Raw genomic sequence first — 19,165 nt, 5'->3', positions numbered from 1 at the left:
TAGGAAAGGAACACAATTATGCAATGAGTAAAAGTTCATCTCGGATCCACTTTAAGGGCCCTTTTCCACTACCCTGCGTTTTGCAATCTAATTCCAATCGCTAACGGACTGCAAAGCTAATGGAAACGGCAGTGGCCATTTCTATTAGTGTGTTCTGATTGCGTTAAAATCTTGTCCTGAGTGCAATCGTCATCCTGCTGCGTTCTGGATGCAATTGAGCGCCTATACTGAGTATAGCAACTCAATCGCATTAGTGGAAATTAGCTTGAAACCGGATTGGAACACAGTGTGATTGTGATCGTGTTTTATAGTGGAAGAGAGCTCTGAATCTTGGATTAAGTGGTGAAAAATTGCAACTTCTATTGTTTCTGTACTGATAAAATAAACAAAACTGCACAAGATGATATCAAGGTCACATTTATTTCATTGTCATCTCACTACAAACATTTTACAAGGTCAGGAGCTTTCGTTCTTTCGTTTTTTTGTTGTTTTTGTCCGGGGTTTGGAGGGGTTGTCCGCACTCTGGAATCTCTTGAGGTCAGAGCAGAACAACACCTGGATGTAGAGAGAATTAGAGGGATGAAACGAATGAGGTTATTGCTTATTACGCAGAAAATGACTTGAGGTTCCCAATTACACCAACAAAAGAACCCAAAGCAGTTAAAGATGGAAAATGGAAGAAGAACTTGGCCAAGTAATGGAAACATTCAGAGGCAGACGTATGAATTGAGAGGTCACGTGACTTTCATTCATTGGCTGCCCGTCTACACTATCTGCTTCACATTAAAATGTACAAAGTTTCCGCAGAGTTTTTCCACCGCTCACAAGCTCCTTGGAGTTAGCCTTCCCTCAGACCTTGTCTTTGTTCTTCGCGTCCAGCGCATCTCTAACTCCAAAATATGACCAGTTCCTGATTCAATAGTCTTTGTGCATTCCCTTGTTTTATCCCCACTGTATACCACTCCCTATCTGCAGTCCACTCTTCCAATCCCAGTGGCGCAGCTAAAGAGCTCTGGGCTCTGATGCAGAATTTGGATGTGGGCCCTCCTCGCCAATTTACTAGAGACCTATTTTGGAACCCCTGACAATCACAATCGGTCCTGTGGGGGTGGCAGCAAATCAGGAAAAAGAGGCCAGGATAGGCCATCTACTCACCGGAAGTCTATGTTTGTCTCTGTGCAGACAGTCCATGAAACTGGAGAGGACAGGTAAGCCAGGGAAAGACTAATAAACTACCCCACAGCAGGCACACATGCACTGTCTCTGCCTGCGGCTCACACAAAGAAGGGGGTAGGAGCCAGGCTTGCCAAAGATTTCTAGTGCAGTGCCAATTAATCTGGAGGGTAGAGGTGCAGAGTGCATTGGTGGTGGCGGCAATGCTCAACAGAGGTGGTGCCAGCCGCGGTGGAGGAACAGCGATGCAGGGAAACGGCACATGTAGGGTTTGGAGCAATGAGTAAAATACCTGCCAAAGCTGCTGGCACACAGGGGGTGGTCACGGCCTAGGACCCTACACCAGTGTCCAAACCCTTCCCCAGCTTCCAGTTTACCCAAGAAAAATATTTAGACCACTATGCTTTGCCTTCAAATCATTTCATGACTCGGGTCCTCACTACATTTGTGATACACAACTATACTCCAAGAAACCTCCTAATGTTCCTCCATCAACCTATGTATGTCTTACTCATGCCTAATGGCCTTCCGCACACGCCTGTATGACTTTTCTCAGATTGCCTTCTCGAAGGAAACCTAAACTATAAAACAAATTGACCATTTACTCACCTAGGGCTTGTTTCAGCCCCCTGAAGTCTTCCTGGTCCCCCTGCTTTCATCCAGCACTCCGCCGTTCCTCTGGTGTCCCCCTCCAATGCTGGATGCGCTGACCCATGTCACGTGCGTCCTCTATCATGCTCCTCGCTTGCACAGTAAGCAAGAATTGCTACCACGCACGTGCAGAACGTTCCCGGTGGAGCACGATGGAAAAAGCACGCGGTCATCGCTGCGCATGGCCTGCTGGCTCGTCAGTTGGCCAGACACATTATCTATTTTCGTACATGTTTTCTACACAGAAAAACGGATTTCAACTGAGAACTTATGTTAATCAATGGGCTAGTTTACACTTAATGCGGTTTTCCTGCACAGACATCTGAAGGATAATTCTGCACATTTTGCCAGTTTTCTCTATCAATTACATTAGCTGCTGTGGATAAAACGTGCGTGTTTTCCTGCATATAAAACACAGATGGAGTGCAGAACACTGAAAGACAAGTGTGTTCCCTGCCATTTATTGCTCAGTGCTGTTATGCTGGATACACACCATGCGTTTCCGCGTCGAATGCGTCCGTTGATACGCGTCGATTCGATTATTTCCGAGCATTTCCGAACGCATTTCGCTGATTTTGAGGTCGATTGCCATGTAAAGTATGGCAAATTGACCTAACGATCCATCGAAGCTTGAATCGGACACGCCGGAAATAATCGAATCGATGCGTATCGACGGACGCATCAAACGCAGTAAACGCATGGTGTGTATCCAGCATTATACTGTATGTCTACGGACACAAGACGTCCACAACAGTAGTCGTGTCAGAAGTAGAAGCAGTGACACCTGGTGGTTATAAGAGGTGTGTGCAGCCCAAAAAGAATTTACTCAGTATTATTATTCTTACAATTTTTTATTTCTATAGCGGCAACATATTCCATATAGCTGTACAGAGTACAAAACAGACAATAGTGGGGAGCATAAATATATAAGCAGTTCAACACATTGTACAATCAAAACATCCAGCAACACAAACACAAAATACATGCATAGCTTATCAGCTCCTCAGTCAGGGACATGACCAGGGCTGTGGAGTCAGAGTTGGAGCAATTTTGGGTACCTGAAGTCAGAGTTGGAGTCGAGTAGACGGAGTCTGAGGCATTTTGGGTACCTGAAGTCGGAGGTTTCATAAACTGAGGAGTCAAGAGTTGGATGATTTTTGTACCAAATCCACAGCCCTGGTAAGTATTAGACTAAGGAGTCGGAGTCGGAGAGCCTGAGCCATTTTGGATACCTGGAGTCAGAGTTGGAGGTTTCATAAACTGAGTAGATGGAGTGATGATTTTTGTACCGACTCCAGAGCCCTGGGCATGGCTAAGTACTCTGTAAAGTGCTGCACAAGATGTCAGTGCTATATAAATACATAATAATATGATAGGACATTAGACTATGAGTATGGTAGGGATTAGTTTGTGAACCTCTCTGAGGACAGTCTGTGACATGACTATGTACTCTGTAAAGTGCTGCAGAATGTTTCAATGCTATATAAATACATAATAATAATATGCTAGGCTATAATACCATGACTATGGTAGGGATTAGATTGTGAGCTCCTCTGAGGACAGTCAGTGATATGACTATGTACTCTGTAAAGTGCTGCAGAATGTTTCAATGCTATTTAAATACATAATAATAATAATAATAATAATATGCTAGGGCTAGGCTATAAAACCATGACTATTAGATTGGGAGCTCCTCTGAGGACAGTCTGTGACATGACTATGTACTCGGTAAAGTGATGCAGAAGATGCCAGTGCTATATAAATACATAATAATAATATAGTAGGACAGTAGACTGACTATGGTAGGATTAGATTGTGAGCTCCTCTGAGGACAGTCAGTGACATGACTATGTACTCTGTAAAGTGCTGCAGAATGTTTCAATGCTATATAAATACATAATAATAATAATAATAATATGCTAGGCTATAAAACCATGACTATGGTAGGGATTAGATTGTGAGCTCCTCTGAGGACAGTCAGTGATATGATTATGTGCTCAGTAACGTGCTATAAGCTGTGGATACTATATACCGGTAAATACATAATGATAATAACTTACTCCTTGAGTCCATCCAGCGTAGGGACCCCACAGCTTCCGAAAGAAGTCTCCTGCAAGAAACCAGCATTAGTTGAAAGTTTGGAGTGAGCACAGCGGTCATTCTCCCCATATTAATCTCTTCCTGTAAATAGAATATCAACCTGAGAAAAGCTTCCCTGGCTTTCGCATGCCATCAGCATATATCATCCATCATACAGTATCATTAATGGGACACAAGCCAGGAATAAAAAATCAGTTTTACACACATGGGGCTTCTACCAGCCCCCTGCAGCCGTCCTGTGCCCTCGCAGCCACTTACAGAGCCTCCGGTTCCCCGCCGCCAGCTAGTTTCGCATTTGTTAACACGTATATTTCTTCGTGCTCCCATCCACAATAGCATCCTGCGCCTGTGCAGGACGCTATTGAGGAGGGGAACATGAAGAAGGATACGTGTGGCCAGGCCTGCGCAGGCACAGAAAGCCCGCCGACTCCCTGTCAGAGCCTGCCAGCGAAAACAAAACAAGCTGGTGGCGTGGGACCGGAGGCTCCGTGAGTGGCTGCGTGGGCACGGGACGGCTGCAGGAGGCTGGTAGAAGCCCCAGGCAAGTAAAAATGATTTTTTATTCCTGACTTAAGTGTCCCTTTAAAGTAAACCTTAAAGGACAATAATCAAAACTAATCAATTATGTGCAAACACCATGAAGGAATGAAGCAACATCTTTAATAAAGGACTCTCCTAATAATATCCGTGTATAGTGTGTGGTTTTCAAACTGTACCTGAAAATTGGCGTAAAACAAGGATACCGACGGATTAAGGAACAGTTCATGTTGGCAGGAGACGCCGCTCTGGGAAGAAGAGTGTGGACTGATCTACTTCCAGCCTCCCCCACACGACAGTGTGTTTTGAGGCATGTGACTGTCTATGTATGATAGCATAAGGCATGATAGACAACTACTCTGGCCAGCAAATAGTTGTAAAATTGACTTTTTTTTTCTTTAGATATCACACACCGTTTTTTGTTATGTTTATAAACTTAAAAAAGTAGATTTAATGTTTTGTCTGTGCACAATGACAGTGTTTTTTGTGTCCCAGAGAGCTAAAATGTGTGAACTATTCTCTGTCAGGAAAGTGTTTTAGGGCTTTAATTCCATATCGAGGATTACGGGGTTAACTCTTTCAGGCAGAGAAAGAAGAAAAAGAGCACAGCCTAGTTATTAGCATACTTGGTTCTGTACATACACGTCTATCTCAGCATGTCACTAAGGAATAACCTCTTCATCCTTGTGTCCTCCACACAGCATTTTAAACCTGTAACATCAGAAACCTGAATCTGGCCAAAGCCCCTCTCCCAGCTATAATAAATGCTGTATCAGTGGCTGAGGAATAATGACGTTACTAGGGACAGGGCAGAGAGGTGGGAGGAGCAGAAGGCTGCTGTATCCCAATATTGCATCAGGAAGGTTCATCAGTTCAGTAAAGGACTCTATACCCACAGCTTCGCTTATTATTTCAGGGAACCAAACACCATTTTTTTCCCTGCAGTCTCTACTAGTTTTTAATAGCTATAGGAGCTGCCATGTTCCCCCTCCCGTTCTAGCTGCCCGTATTTATCCAGGGGAAGGTGTGAAGATAGCATGTGTGACTTCTCTAAACTATTTGAAGCGGAGTGTCCTATTCCCCTCCCCCTCTGAAATCTTTTGTTTGCTTCTTGCCAATGTGTGCGGTACAATAAATTACATCAGTCTTTCTCTGTCTGAAATTCCTGTGGTTGGGCAGGCCCTGTCATCTGCAGAAGGAGGGTAATAAATGCCTCTGCTAAACTTATAAATGTAAAAAGAAGAGGTAAAATAGAAGGGGTTTTTTTAATCAATGAGCCACATTGTTAGCATGCATTTTTAATGTGCTATTGAGATGCCCTGGTTGCTAAAAATGGTGCTCGGTTCACTTTAAAGTGTATCCACATTTTACCAAAGATATTCTACGCTGTTTGCCTCCACCAAACCCCAAAGACAGAGCACAGCAGGGGGAAGAACACATTCTAAATCATTTATTTGTGACCAATAATCTGTATTAAGTCAAAGCGCCAGAGAACAGCAAACATTCTGCCTGGGCGGGTCCTCAGCCCTCACCGATGCGTCAGAATCCTATCCACCTATCCCTGTGTATCGCTGTATTACAAAACCAGCGGGATGATTAGGCTGGCGATGCGCCGGTTGCTATGGATGTGGGTGTGTGTTGGGTGGGTGGGGGAGAACAGAATATAGAGCACAATATGGAGAGGCAGCGGGAAGGTGGAGCTTGGAATACTGTAAACAGACTGTACCATCAGAATCCTATAGTGAAAGAATAAACAGAATAAGTGGGAGGATTATCTTACCGATTTCCCTGTAAACCCGCTCGGTGACGGTCTTGTTGCCCTGGCCCAGCTGGGGTAAGTAGTCTCTCTTAGCTATTTGCCAAACATGGGTGTCCACAGGCACGGCTTGTGGTTTGTCCAGCGCCATCAGGCATACACAGTCTGCCACCTAGACAGAAACACACAATAGTAAGTATCGTCACTTATGCTATTTGTGCTCCCCCCCCCCCTGTGCTCCCCTCCCCCCCCCCCCCCCCCAATTCATAAGGCTACACATCGGTCAGTGCGCTCCACTGAAGATCTTCTGTAAGGCCCCTTTAACACTAAATCAGTGGTCCTTAGTTATAACTGAAAGAAAACGGAGTTTCAACGTAATGCCCCTTGTTTTCCTATGGCTCAGTTCACACTATACGCGTTGTAACTGAAGTCTTTTTCACAATGCACTGTTATGGAAAAAAGGCGTACTAACGCATACTAACCCACACCAACGCATTAAAGGACAACTGAAATGAGAAGAATAATGAGGCTGCCATATTTATTTCCTTTTAAACAATACCAGTTACCTGGCAGCCCTGCTGATGTATCTGGCTGCAGTACTGTCTGAATAACACAAGAAACAAGCATGCAACTATTCTTGTCAGATCTGCTGCATGCTTGTTCAGGGTCTATGGCCAAAAGTATTAGAGGTAGAGGATCAGCAGGATAGCCAGGCAACTGGTATTGCTAAAAAGGAAATAAATATGGCAGCCTCCATATGCCTCTCACTTCAGTTGTCCTTTAAGTGTAAAAGGGCCTTTTACACTTAATGCATTGGTATGCAATAGTATGCATTTTTCCATAGCAGTGCATTGTGAAAAAGATTTCAGTTAAAACGCGTAAAGTGGGAACTGTGCCATAGGAAAACATGGGCATTACTTTGAAAATCAGTTTTCTTTCAGTTTTAACTGAGAGCAACTGATTAAAGTGGATCCGAGTTGAACTTTTACTCACTGCCTAATTGTGTTCCTTTCCTATTGTTATAGGGCAGTCCTCAAGCCAAACACTTTTTTGTTTTTGTTTTAATACTCCAATTCCCTATAAACTAACTCGCCCACTGCTTTTTCAGAGAGCCAAGGCACTGTAGCAAGGGCTTATGGGAGATCCGTCTGGGTAGGAGGAGGTTACTAGCAAGAGATTTCAGAGGCAGAGGGGAGTGAATTTGTCACAGGTAGAGAGCTGGAGATGCTATCAGCTTTGCCTGTGTGTAATGTTTACAAACAACATGGCTGCTGTCATTGTATCACAGGAAGAAACAATCACATTCTATTTAAGCTATGTGCAGCTAGCAGGCATGGGCTTAAATTCGGCTTCGGGTGATCCAGATACAGTAGTTACTACCTGGATTTCACCCAGTAATGCTGTGCGGGCTGGGCGGGGGGGGTCAAGCTTACCCGTCTGACGTCTTCTTTGCTCGTCCCTCTGCGCCTCCCACGATGTGTTCCAATGCGCCGTCACGTGATTACAAACACTTCCTCCTTCCGGGTTGAAGGAGGAAGTGTTTGTAATCACGTGACGAGCGTGGAGCGCGTCGTTGGAAGCACCGAGGGACGAGCAAAGAAGACGTCAGACGGGTAAGCTTGACCCCCCCGCCCAGCCCGCACAGCATTACTGGGTGAAATCAGGATAGTAACTATCCGGATCACTCGAAGCCGAATTTAAGCCCATGCCTGGCAGCTAGATATGCCTGTAACGCTCCCCCAACGTACAGCAATGTAACACAAGTGGGCTGTTCACACTGCCCACGTTGCGTTACATGTAACGCTGCACGTTGTTCCGAAAGTGCAGCATGCTACGGCGTTACAGCGGCTTAAGCCGCGTTAGACTGTTTGCACATGCGCAGTCATGTTGGGAAGGAGCAGAGAGCGGCCAGGCACATGGCTAATTAATATTCACTACACGTTGTGACGTGCAGTGTTTACTTCCTGGTGCGGCGATTTTCCGGCGGGACCACGTGATGCCGCATGTGTCCAAGAGTATGCATCACGGACGTCAGAGTGAGCTGCACAGCGCGGCTCACTCTGACGTCCAAATCAAAGAGCACCAGGCCTTGCGTTAGGTGCACGTTATGCGACCTTAACGTAGCACCTAACGCAACGTCTTGGTGTGCAAGTAGCCTAAGTGTAAAAAAGAGCCTAAGTGACCTCTCCAGAGTCCATAAGACATAACAACAAAAGTGGTTTATATGATATCTTTAGTGCTGGTTCACATGGACGACAGACGGCATTGGGACGGCCGGGAAGCCGCGTCGTCCTGTGACGTCTCGTTCGGGGGCGGTGGTGGTCGGCTTCCCGTCAAAACCGGTGTTTCTCGTCCCTGTAAGGGAACATGAAGCCGCCGTGGCTAGCTGAGCCTGGACGTCGCATGTGGCTTCTAGGGCCGGCCGAAACGACGCGTTAAATCGGGATCGGAGCGCCGCGTTTGCACAATCGACAGTAATCGCGCGATGGTAAACACTCCCATTCACTTGAATGGAAGCATTTAGCACAGTCCCAAATGCTTGGTGGTAAACGCCGCCAAGTGTCCGTGTGAACCAGTCCTTCCTTAATGATTAACCTTACAAGATTTATTTGCAAGCTTTCGAAACTTTCTTCTTCAGCCATGTTACAGAACTGGATTAGAACCATACCTGGGTGGGGAGATAGAACACTGTGCTTCAAACAGCTTAGAGAAGTCAGATGCTATCTTTACACCTGCCCCTGTATAAAAAAAAAAGTGCAGCTAAATGGGGAGGGGGGGGGGGGGAACATGGCAGCTCCTATCGCTCCTCCTATCACCCCTCTGCAGAAGCTGCTGAAATACGATTTTCATACACAGCTCAGTGGGGAGGAGGTCTGGCAATGCATACACCACTTCAGGCACGAGTAAAAAAAAAAAAAAGTAAGGGAGAAAATTACATCAGGGTTGGCTTGAGTCATAGGCAGTAAAGATGGAAAATGCCTGGAACAGTTTTCTCTTTATTTACTAAATAAAATTCACTGTATTTTCTTGTCCTGGGATAGTATGGCTGTCCCTGCTGCTTTAAGCAAACTGCACTCACCTTGGCCCCAACTCCCGGCAAGGCGCACAGAGCTGATCTGGCCTCTTCATAGGGAGCACGGCGCAGACTCTCCAGCCAATCGGGGCCATGTTTATGCAGGATGGTGCGTGCGCTCTCGCTGACAAACTTGGCTCTGTACCCAAAGCCGAGATTGCGGAGCTTGGCCTCTGTGTCATCAGCTGCAGTGAAGAACAAGGTGACAATGTGGATCAATCACAAATGGGCATCGCTGGATGAGACGGGAGTCCCGTTTCCCATTTTTTTTGAGATTGGACATTTTGGAAAATTCAGACCAACTTTACCAAGAATTATATGGTGTGATGGAATGTCATTGTATTAAACCAGAATAAATTGTATAGAACTATTCAGTACATAGCAAACTCAGCGCCTGCTATTTTATCAAGTGCCTCCTAGTGCCTAACTTCTATTGCTGCACATTGCAGCTCTGCGGAGGGGGTGTTTGTTGGGGGGTAGGTTAGGTTTATTCATAGTACAACATCGGTAAAGATTGCCACTGTTTAATATTCAAATTTAGGCCTGGTACACACCCAGCGGTTTTTGAAGCGGTCCGCAAACCGCTGCTGCCAGTGAAAATGCTTGGCTAATGTATTTCAATGGGATGGTGCACACCAGCGGTTTGAGGTTTTTAGCAAACCGAAAACGTGGCTCCTGCAGCACTTTTGCGGTTTGCAGAAGCGTTTCTGCCTCAATGTAAAGTATAGGAAAGTGGGAAACCGCTCTGAGAAACGCTACATCACAGCAGTTTTCCAGGCGTTTTGTTACAGAAGCTGTTCAGTAACAGCTTCACTGTAACAATATTTGTAATCTGCTACACAAAAACGATCCAAAAAACGCTAGGCATGTTTAGAAAACCTCTCTAATGCCTAGAATCGCTCTGAAATCTGCTTCAAAAACCTCTAACTTTTTGCAGATCCGCTAGAGGTTTTTGGTGTGCACTGGGCCTCAGTAGTAGTATATTGCCAATTGTAACGTTATTCTGCTAGGGGCAATCCCCTGCACCCATTTTACCAGGTGGGTTTTTAACATATGCCTAGATGGAACCTTAAAAAAAGCCTCCCTAATAAAAAAAACAAAACAAAAAAAATTATCCTAAATATAAATTTGCCTCCTGTTTTAAGTAGGCCAATTTATATAACTGTACTATTTGGCAAAGAATAAAAAGGAAACCATTATATTTTTATATTTAATAAAGAAATGTTGTTTTCCAGTTGGTACAATTCCCTCTCTGTGTAGTTTGCTGCCGGGATACAATGTAAACCCCTCAGTTTATTGGTCTATATGACACACAGTAGTTTTCTGCAGCCAGTGGGGTCGGCCTGTTACCTGCCTGCCAGCGCCTGGAGATCGGGGAAGGAGTAATAGTCCACAGAGTCCAGCCGACACAGTTGTCTTCCCAGAGCGCCACACAGTCGCTCGATCATCCCTGTGATGCGGGAGATGTGGTTGTTGGAGGTACAGATGAAGGAGAACAGGCACTCTATGGGATCCTGACGCAGAATGCGAATTCCTGCAGAGAGACAACAATGGTAACACCCGACTGTAACACAAGCTAAAACTGTGATGGTTAACCTTGGCACTCCAGCTGTGGTGGAACTACAAGTCCCATGAGGCATTACAATACTCTGACAGCTCTAAGCATAACTCAGGGAGGCAGAGGCATGATGGGATTTGTAGTTTTGTCACAGCTGGAGTGCCAAGGTTAGCCATCACTGAGCTAAAGGAAGGAATTACAGTGCATTACAGTGGCTTTAGTGGTTCCCATGGAGCGGAATGGCAGTTGCCAAGTCTACCTGTCAAAATAGTGTGCAAATTAGTAGGGAGGCTGGCTGGTATCATACTATTTAAACTGCTGTTCAGGAAATGCTTTTGAAAACCAAGAAAACTATGAGAATCCCCCATGAGAAGATGAGCTAGTCTAAAACCTGTCAGTTTTTAACTGCTTACTATTTTTGCTGGAGTGGTACTTTAAAAGTGGCCCTCCCAATTTTCTCTTCCACCATCTGTACAACACCTAGGATATTTAAAATTATCACTAACAGTTTTAAAGGGGACAGGAAAAAAAACAAGCCTGATCTCCTACCCAGAATGCCTCACGTTTATCCATATTGGCAGCAGAGTTTGATACTTGAGAAAAGTCTGCTGTTTCTCACTGCAAGGCTTCTTTCGTTGGATGACTCTCCTACCCATGTCCATTTCTCCAACTACTCACGAGGGAGGGTCCATGGCATGCAAATAACCCAGAGTAGATGCAAGATAATGAAATTCTGCATATAAATATATGTGGCTTGTAAAAAGGCCAATCCAACCCCACCAAGGTTTAATGTGATTGGTCTGTTTTCAAGCCACACCCATTTAAAACGGATCATAAAACTGAGAACTGTTACTACAGAACTTCAGATAATCCTCAGATTATTACCTGGAAAGTCTTTGGCCACTTTTTGGAAGTTCTTGTCAGAGTCTCCCCACTGTCGATAAAGTTCATTGAGACTGACGCGTAACTGGAAATAGTCCCTCAAGGTCTCTCCATCCTTCTCATACACTTTAGAGGAATCAGTAATGATAGGTCCATACTCCACACTACTGGTATCTTCTGTTTTTATATCTTCAGGAGGTATCGTGTGTTGGGGCGTGGTCTTCAGCTTCCTCTTGGCTGCTCTTTTCGGAGTTCCTGTTTCTGGTTTGTTCCCCTCTTCTTCTATGTTGGGGTACACGGTGTACCAGATGTGCTCATCCTCCTGTGTTAGCGTCCACACACGCCCGTGTAACACACCAGTCCAGAACCCGGGGCTGCTCTCCCTCCACCTGTGTGACCCAAGACAAGCAGAAAGGGTGAGTCTTTCCAAATCTCAAAGAAAAGCCAAAACAAAATATGAGTAGAATAGAATCCCTTGACAGTACACTCCAAGGGACAAGGCCAAGTAATTTACTAGATCAGAAATTGCCATACTTAAACATACAGTATAAAGTGTACTATAGTACTGTATCTTAAAGTGAACCTCCAGACTAAAAATCGACTCAGCAGCACTGAAAAGGCTTTGTGTTTCTTTAACAGTTTCACAGCATCAGAACTTTGTTTCTCTTATACAAACCTCATTTTTAGCTGCACAGAAGAAAACTGCCCGGGCATTTTCCCCCTGATGCTGTGCAAAGCATGAAGGGATTTCTGATGTTGTTCTTGTTCTGCTGTTTTGGTGTAATTTTGTTTTTTTACATTTTGAATTTGACATTTGAAGCCTAGCGTGTGCAGCTGGGAAGGGTGATCAGCGCACAGGACAGTTGGAACTTTGTCTCATGCTCCCTGTCACCTCCTTTCAACCAAAAAGATGGCTGCCCCCATGACAAAGATGGCAGCCCCCATGACAAAGATGGCAGCCCCCATGAATCACAATCACTGTGATCGGCTGTCATAGACTTCACCGCCGACACAATGGAGGGGACAGCCGTGCCACATGGCTGTCTCCAGTACAGCGCTGCTGCAGATTACAGCGCTGTACAAAGTAATTAGATGGCGGTTTCGCCCCTGGGAGACTGAAGGCGGAACGGCCCCATAGAAGGCCGGTCACGCCAATCGGCGTGGAGCGGTCCTGGGGCTGCCGCAGTGCTCACAACAATTGGCGTGGAGCAGTTGGCAAGTAGTTAAAGGTCAACTGTAATGAGAGTCATATGGAGGCTGCCTTATTTATTTCCTTTTAAGCAATACCAGTTGCCTGGCTGTCCTGCTGGTGATCTGCCTGTAATACTTTTAGCCATAGACCCTGAACAAGCATGCAGCACATCAAGTGTTTCTGACCTCAGTCAGATCTGACAAGATTCGCTGCATGCTTGTTTCTGGTGTGAATCCAATCTCTACCATAGTCATAGTCTTATTTCCTACCATATTCTTACTATGTATTTATATAGCACTGACATCTTGAAGCGGATCCGAGATGAAAAACTAACTATAACAAGTAACTTGTATATATATCGTATCTAAAGTTTAGATAGTTTACACAGCAAATATAGCTGCAAACAGCTTTAATAGAAAATTATTATTTCTTCCTGTGGTACAATGACAGCAGCCATGTTGTTTGTAAACATTACACAGAGGCAGGCTTATCTATATCTTGATCACAGCCTGTGAAAAAAAACCTAATCCCCCTCCTCCCCTCTGCAATCAATGGCTAGTAACACCTCCTCCTCCTCCTCCTCCTGCCCAGACTGAGCTCCCATGAGCCCTTGCTACTGCCAAGGCTCTCTAAAAAACCGGTGGGCATAGTTTATTTAGTTTATAGGGAATTAGAGTATTCAAACAAAACCAAAAAAGTATTTGGCTTGAGGAATGCCCTATAAACAATAGAAAAGGAACACAATTATGCAATGAGTAAAAGTTCACCTCGGATCCACCCCGTTCGCGTTCCGTCGTTTTCACTTGAGAAATGTTCACCTCCCATTCATTAGCCTATAACTTTATCACTACTTATCACAATGAACTGATCTATATCTTGTTTTTTCCGCTGCCAATTAGGCTTTCTTTGGGGGGTACATTTTGCTAAGAGCCACTTTACTGTAAATGCATTTTAACAGGAAGGATAAGAAAAAAACGGAAAAAAATCATTATTTCTCAGTTTTCAGCCATTTTATTTGGAAATAAAGGTGCATTTTTTCCGTTTTGCATCTATCACTATTTACAAGTTTAAAATAAAAAAAATATAGAAATATTTCATCTTTACATTGATATTTAAAAAGTTTAGACCCTTAGGTAAATATTTACATTTTTTTTATTGTAATGTTTTTTTTTTTTTTTATTAAACATTTTATTTGGGTATTTTTGGGAGGGTGGGATGTAAACTATAGTTTTATAATGTAATTGTGTGTTGTTTTTAATTTTTTTTACTTTTAGTTGTAGTTTTACTTTTTGGCCACAAGATGGCGGCCATGAGTTTGTTTACATGACGTCACTCTAAGTGTAACACACGCTTAGAGTGACGCAGAGGGGAGGCAGCGGCCAGAAAAAGCACAGCTTCCGAGAGAAGCTGTCGCTTTTTCAGCGGGGGAGAGGAATCAGTGATCGGGCACCATAGCCCGATACATTGATTCCGTGGCTACCGAATCCGCGGCCGGGAGTGCGCGTGCACGCGCGCGATCGGCCGCGGGAGCACGCATGGTTCCTGGACGTAGTTTCTACGTCCAGGAACCACATAGACCTAGAACATTGTCATCTAATCACAGTCTTCTGTCCCTTTGTAACTTATGCCAATTTTGTCATCAGTGGAAACCCACAGACAGATCTGATCCCAGAACCTTATTGCTGCCAAGCGAGAGTGCTAACCATGCCTCCTTGTTGCCTGCCGACTTGAAACTGAAAGGACAGTCATTGAATTCTGTTTCTCTCTACAAGTATACTTAACAACTCACCGGAAAGACTGGCCAGCCGGAAGCACAAAATTCAGCCGCAGTTCATGCCGTGGACACGGGATGGAGCGCCAGAGAGCTGGCCAGGCTGACAATGATGTGAGATGCTGCATCCTGCGTCAGTGACCTAGAGACAAGTGTCTTTTTATTAGATTCAAAGGGATACTGTAGGGGGGTCGGGGGAAAATGAGTTGAACTTACCTGTGGCTTCTAATGGTCCCCCGCAGACATCCTGTACCCGCGCAGCCACTCACCGATGCTCCAGCCCCGCCTCCAGTTCACTTCTGGAATTTCAGACTTTAAAGTCAGAAAACCACTACTCCTGCGTTGCCGTGTCCTCGCTCCCGCTGACATCACCAGGAGTGTACTGCGCAGACACAGACCATACTGGGCCTTTGCAGTACGCTCCTGGTGACATCAGTGGGAGCGAGGACACGGCAACGCAGGTGCAGTGGTTTCCAGACTTTAAAGTCTGAAATTCCAGAAGTGAACTGGAGGCGGGGCCGGAGCATCGGTGAATGGCTGCATGGGCACAGGAAGTGTGCGGGGGACCATTAGAAGCCCCAGGTAAGTTCAACTCCTTTTCCCCCTACCCTCCGACAGTATCCCTTTAATAAGTCAAAGGCAAAACAAAATTAAATCCTACACTGGTCAAAATGTTATAATACTAAAGCTATATTCATCAACACTGAACTGAACATAAATACTAAAACTGAACAACTTATTGATTTTAAACAATACATCAACTGAAACCTGATTGGGAGAGGCAATTCATTTAATATTATTATTATTTAGTACTTATAAACCGCCGACATCTTCTGCAGTGCTGTACAGAGTATATATTGTCTTGTCACTTAAAGAGACTCTGTAACAAAAAAAAAACATCCCTGGGGGGTACTCACCTCGGGAGAGGGAAACCTCCAGGGGGAAGCCGCAGGGTCCCAATGAGGCTTCCCTCATCCCTGCAGCTGCAGGCAGTTCAGCGATGGCTCGCCCGAAGTGTCCCGGAATCCTCCCCTGACAAGCGATTATTTATTTACCTTCCCTGGCTCCAGCGGGGGCGCTGTTGCGGCTCTCAGTACGGAGAAAGGTGGAAATAGCCGATCTCTGACGGCTCTACTACGCAGGCGCAGGAGACTTGCGCCTGCGCAGTAGAGCGGACCGACAGCGATTGGCTATTTCTGCCTATCTCCGAGCGGAGAGCCGATACTGCGCCTGCGCTGGAGCTGGGAAGGTAAATATTTACATCCCCGCTATTCGGAGGGGCACAGCGAGACTGCCGTGGGACACAGGAGGACAGGGGAAGCCTTGATAGGATCCGGAGGTTTCCCCCACCTGATGTGAGTACCCCCCAGGGGAACTTTTTTTAGTTACAGGTTTTCTTTAATTGTTGCTCTTAACTGTCCCTCCGAGGAGGTCACAATCTACGGTAATCCCTACCATAGTCAAATCTAGGTAAACTATCAATATCAGAGAGATACTGATTATTTACCTTATAGTCTATCTGAGCCTCTACACTAATATTCCCATCACATGAAACTGATCTGAAGCAAATACATACAGGTGAAAAACAAAAAAATTAGATTATTAAGTAAAAGTCCATTTATTTCGGTAACTCAACTTAAAGAGACTCTGAAGTCTCAAAAAAAAATTTCAGATTGCTGTTAAGTATTAATGTGCCACCTAAAACGCTGCATACCCGCGGTTGAATACTCACTATAACCCCCCCCCCCCCCCCCCGAAATACCTGGGCAAAAATCCACGACTTTCTTGGCCGTGGATTTTGCTGCCTGGGGAGGCAGAGCTTTGGGCCGTTGCTTTGCCTCCATTTGCGTCCATCTGCGCTGATCGCTGCCTCTCCTCCGCCCCTCTCAGTGAAGGAAGACTGAGAGGGGCGGGGAGAGGCGACAATCAGCGCAGATGGACGTGAGTAGAGGCAAGGCATCAGCCCAAAGTTCTGCCTCTACATGGAAGCACCGCACGAATCTTCCACGGGGGATTTCAGGCGCTAGTCTACTTTAGGGGACCCACCGCAAATCCCCATAGACACTTTCAGCTGGGCTGCAAAACGGAACAAATGGCTTCCGTTTGCTTGATGAAACCCCCACATGCCTTATATCCCCGGGTAGCTACGCATGTCCTCTAACGAATTTTGCGGGTTTCGGTAAAAAAAAAAAGTTTGAACTGACTGTGTAGGAGCCTCGGAACGACCGCAATTTCGGGTCCGTCGGCCATCTTGGTTTTGCTCTGCAGGTCGTTTCTTCCTCCTCATTGGAGGGATTGTTAGGTGGGGGCGTGCCAGCTAACAAACCCTCCAATGAGGAGGAAGAAAGAGACCTGCACAGCAGAATTAAGATGGCCGACGGAACCGAGATTTAGGCCGTTCGGTGGCTCCTACACGGCCAATTTAAACTTTCTGTTACCGAAAACCTCCCAATTCGTTACAGGGCATGCTTACCTATCCATGGGTATATGGCTTGTGGGGGTTTCAACAAGCAAACGGAAGCCATTTGTTCCGTTTTGCAGCCCAGCTGAAAGTGTCTATGGGGATTTGCGGTGGGTCCCCTAAAGTAGACTAGCGCCGGATTTCGGGGGGTACCCGCAGCAGAATACTCACTGACTGTAACTCCAAAAAAGGGACAGTTGGGAGCTATGGTTACCTCTAGTGTGTATATGAGGCTTTACATGCTGTCCTAGATCAGATGATAGGAGTAGAAGTTCCTAGAAGCCAGTTGGTATTGGAGGCAGTATATTCCACTGATCTTTCTTCTTTTCTCTCAGAAATCCTGGCTATGTCTATCTATATCCCTGCATGCAGCTTGTTTACACGCAGCCTCCACTTCCGCCAACACAGCTCATCACTTCCTGCACTACGGAAGGATGTGGGAGACAAAACTGTCCAGCATGTAACAATACAGAAGCACGCTGAGAGCTGTTACTATGGAGATAGACCAGCACACCAACACTCATTGCAACTCTGACATAGTTTATGGCAATTGCACCATCTTCAGGGGATGAAGAGTACTGCAATGATCTTTCTTTTTTTTTTTTTTCCCATCCCATCCAGCAGCAAATCAGAATTAAAATTGAGATAACTGTAGTACTGCACACACTTTAGATGGCCATACACCATACAATTAAAATATCCAATTTTTCAACAATTCGATTTTTTTCGATAAGTTGTCCCCAAAAAATTGAGAGCTTTTCATTCAATCGAGAAATCGTTTTTTTTTTCTTCTCAATTTTGGGAGATTGGATTTGTTGGAAATTTCAGACCAACTTGTTCAAGAATTGTATGGTGTGTGATGGATTGTCAATTATTTCATTTACAGTTTCAATTTTTTCTTAGCTTTCAATTATTTTATTCATGATTGGGGAAAAATTTAACATATGGGTGTGTGATATTGGTCAGATTTTTAAATTGTTAGTCAGAAAAATTGATTGCTATTCTTCCCAGTGTCCATGTTCCCCCCACAGGCTCCGTGGCTTGAATGCTATGCCGCTTCCGAAGACTGGTGGCTCTGTACTGCGCACGCGCATGTGCGTCAGAGAGGGTGCTTGCGCAGTACGGAGCGGCCCGTTTTCAGAAGCCCGAGTGCTTCCAAAAGGCTGCCGAAGTCTCTCCAACTGGAAAAGAGCAGTCCACGACCAAATTGGTTATATACTGCTAACTGGGAAGCCTGCGGGGGAATGCGGACACCGGGAGGAGAATGGGAAGTTCTACTATGACTAAGGCCTGGTGCACACCAGAGGAGTTTTTCTGAGCGTTTTGAGTTTTTAAATCTGCTGCTAATGTTATCCTATGTGTCTGTGCACACTGGAGCAATGAGGTTTTGTAAAAAACCCCATAGCATTACATTGGGAAGAGCTTTTAGAGGTTTCAAAAGCTCTTCCCAATGTAATGCTATGGGGTTTTTTACAAAACCTCAATGCTCCAGTGTGCACAGACACATAGGATAACATTAGCAGCAGATTTAAAAACTCAAAACGCTCAGAAAAACTCCTCTGGTGTGCACCAGGCCTAAGGGCAGATTGTATGCCCGACATGTGTCAGTTGATCCTGTGGTGGTGTTGCACTTCTCCTGTGGAGCTTAAAATAAAATATACCAAGCGGTTTCTTCAACCATTGTCTGGCTTGCGGATCCTTCCTTATCCATGTCTGCGTTTGGCTTGGCTCTCCAGATCCTGCACCGACTGGTATGATGCTTAGGGGGTAAAGCGTACATTAACTTTTCTTCATCATGTAGTGTGTAGGTAGCTTAAAGGAGTACTGTAACCTGAAAAAAAATAAAAGACTTCAAACTTACCTGGGGCTTCTAAGGCCGCCGATCCCCCCCCCCCCCCCCCAGACGTCCTGTGCCCGCGCTGGAACAAAACGATCCTCCAGTTCCCCCGCCATGGGTCGCTTTCGGTTTTTGTGACTTAGATGTCGCAAGCAACTGCACAGCCCTGGCCAC

At 45.3% G+C, this 19,165-nt stretch overlaps 1 protein-coding gene across 6 annotated transcripts; it reads right to left on the bottom strand.

Moving 5' to 3' along the window:
- Positions 1-401: 401 nt before the first annotated feature.
- On the bottom strand, positions 402-17,587 carry OGG1 (8-oxoguanine DNA glycosylase). Of its 6 annotated transcripts, none has more exons than XM_068252569.1 (8): positions 17,326-17,586; positions 14,712-14,835; positions 11,734-12,119; positions 10,645-10,824; positions 9,297-9,475; positions 6,242-6,389; positions 3,885-3,934; positions 402-555 (listed from the first exon to the last, which is right to left on the bottom strand). In XM_068252569.1, the coding sequence occupies exons 2-8, from the start codon at positions 14,819-14,821 to the stop codon at positions 457-459; spliced, it is 1,152 nt and encodes a 383-aa protein (XP_068108670.1). In that variant the 5' UTR covers positions 14,822-14,835; positions 17,326-17,586; the 3' UTR covers positions 402-456. The 6 variants fall into 6 exon arrangements, with proteins under 6 accessions (XP_068108670.1, XP_068108669.1, XP_068108671.1 ...); XM_068252568.1 differs by having other exon boundaries at positions 17,369-17,586; XM_068252570.1 differs by having other exon boundaries at positions 17,394-17,586.
- Positions 17,588-19,165: the final 1,578 nt, after the last annotated feature.

Source organism: Hyperolius riggenbachi, chromosome 9 (genome assembly GCF_040937935.1).
Source record: "Hyperolius riggenbachi isolate aHypRig1 chromosome 9, aHypRig1.pri, whole genome shotgun sequence".
Classification (NCBI taxonomy): domain Eukaryota; kingdom Metazoa; phylum Chordata; class Amphibia; order Anura; family Hyperoliidae; genus Hyperolius; species Hyperolius riggenbachi.
Note: the sequence above shows the minus strand (reverse complement) of the source record. Positions and strands in the feature narration are given on the sequence as shown.

Excerpts from the sequence above, each read along its gene's own strand:
- OGG1 (XM_068252569.1), bottom strand. The coding sequence starts at position 14,821 with ATGCAGCATCTCACATCATTGTCAGCCTGGCCAGCTCTCTGGCGCTCC. Across the intron at positions 6,390-9,296 it reads TGCCGGGAGTTGGGGCCAAG|GTGGCAGACTGTGTATGCCT; the intron begins GTGAGTGCAGTT and ends GTTTCTGTCTAG. Across the intron at positions 556-3,884 it reads ACGCTGGATGGACTCAAGGA|GTGTTGTTCTGCTCTGACCT; the intron begins GTAAGTTATTAT and ends CTCTACATCCAG.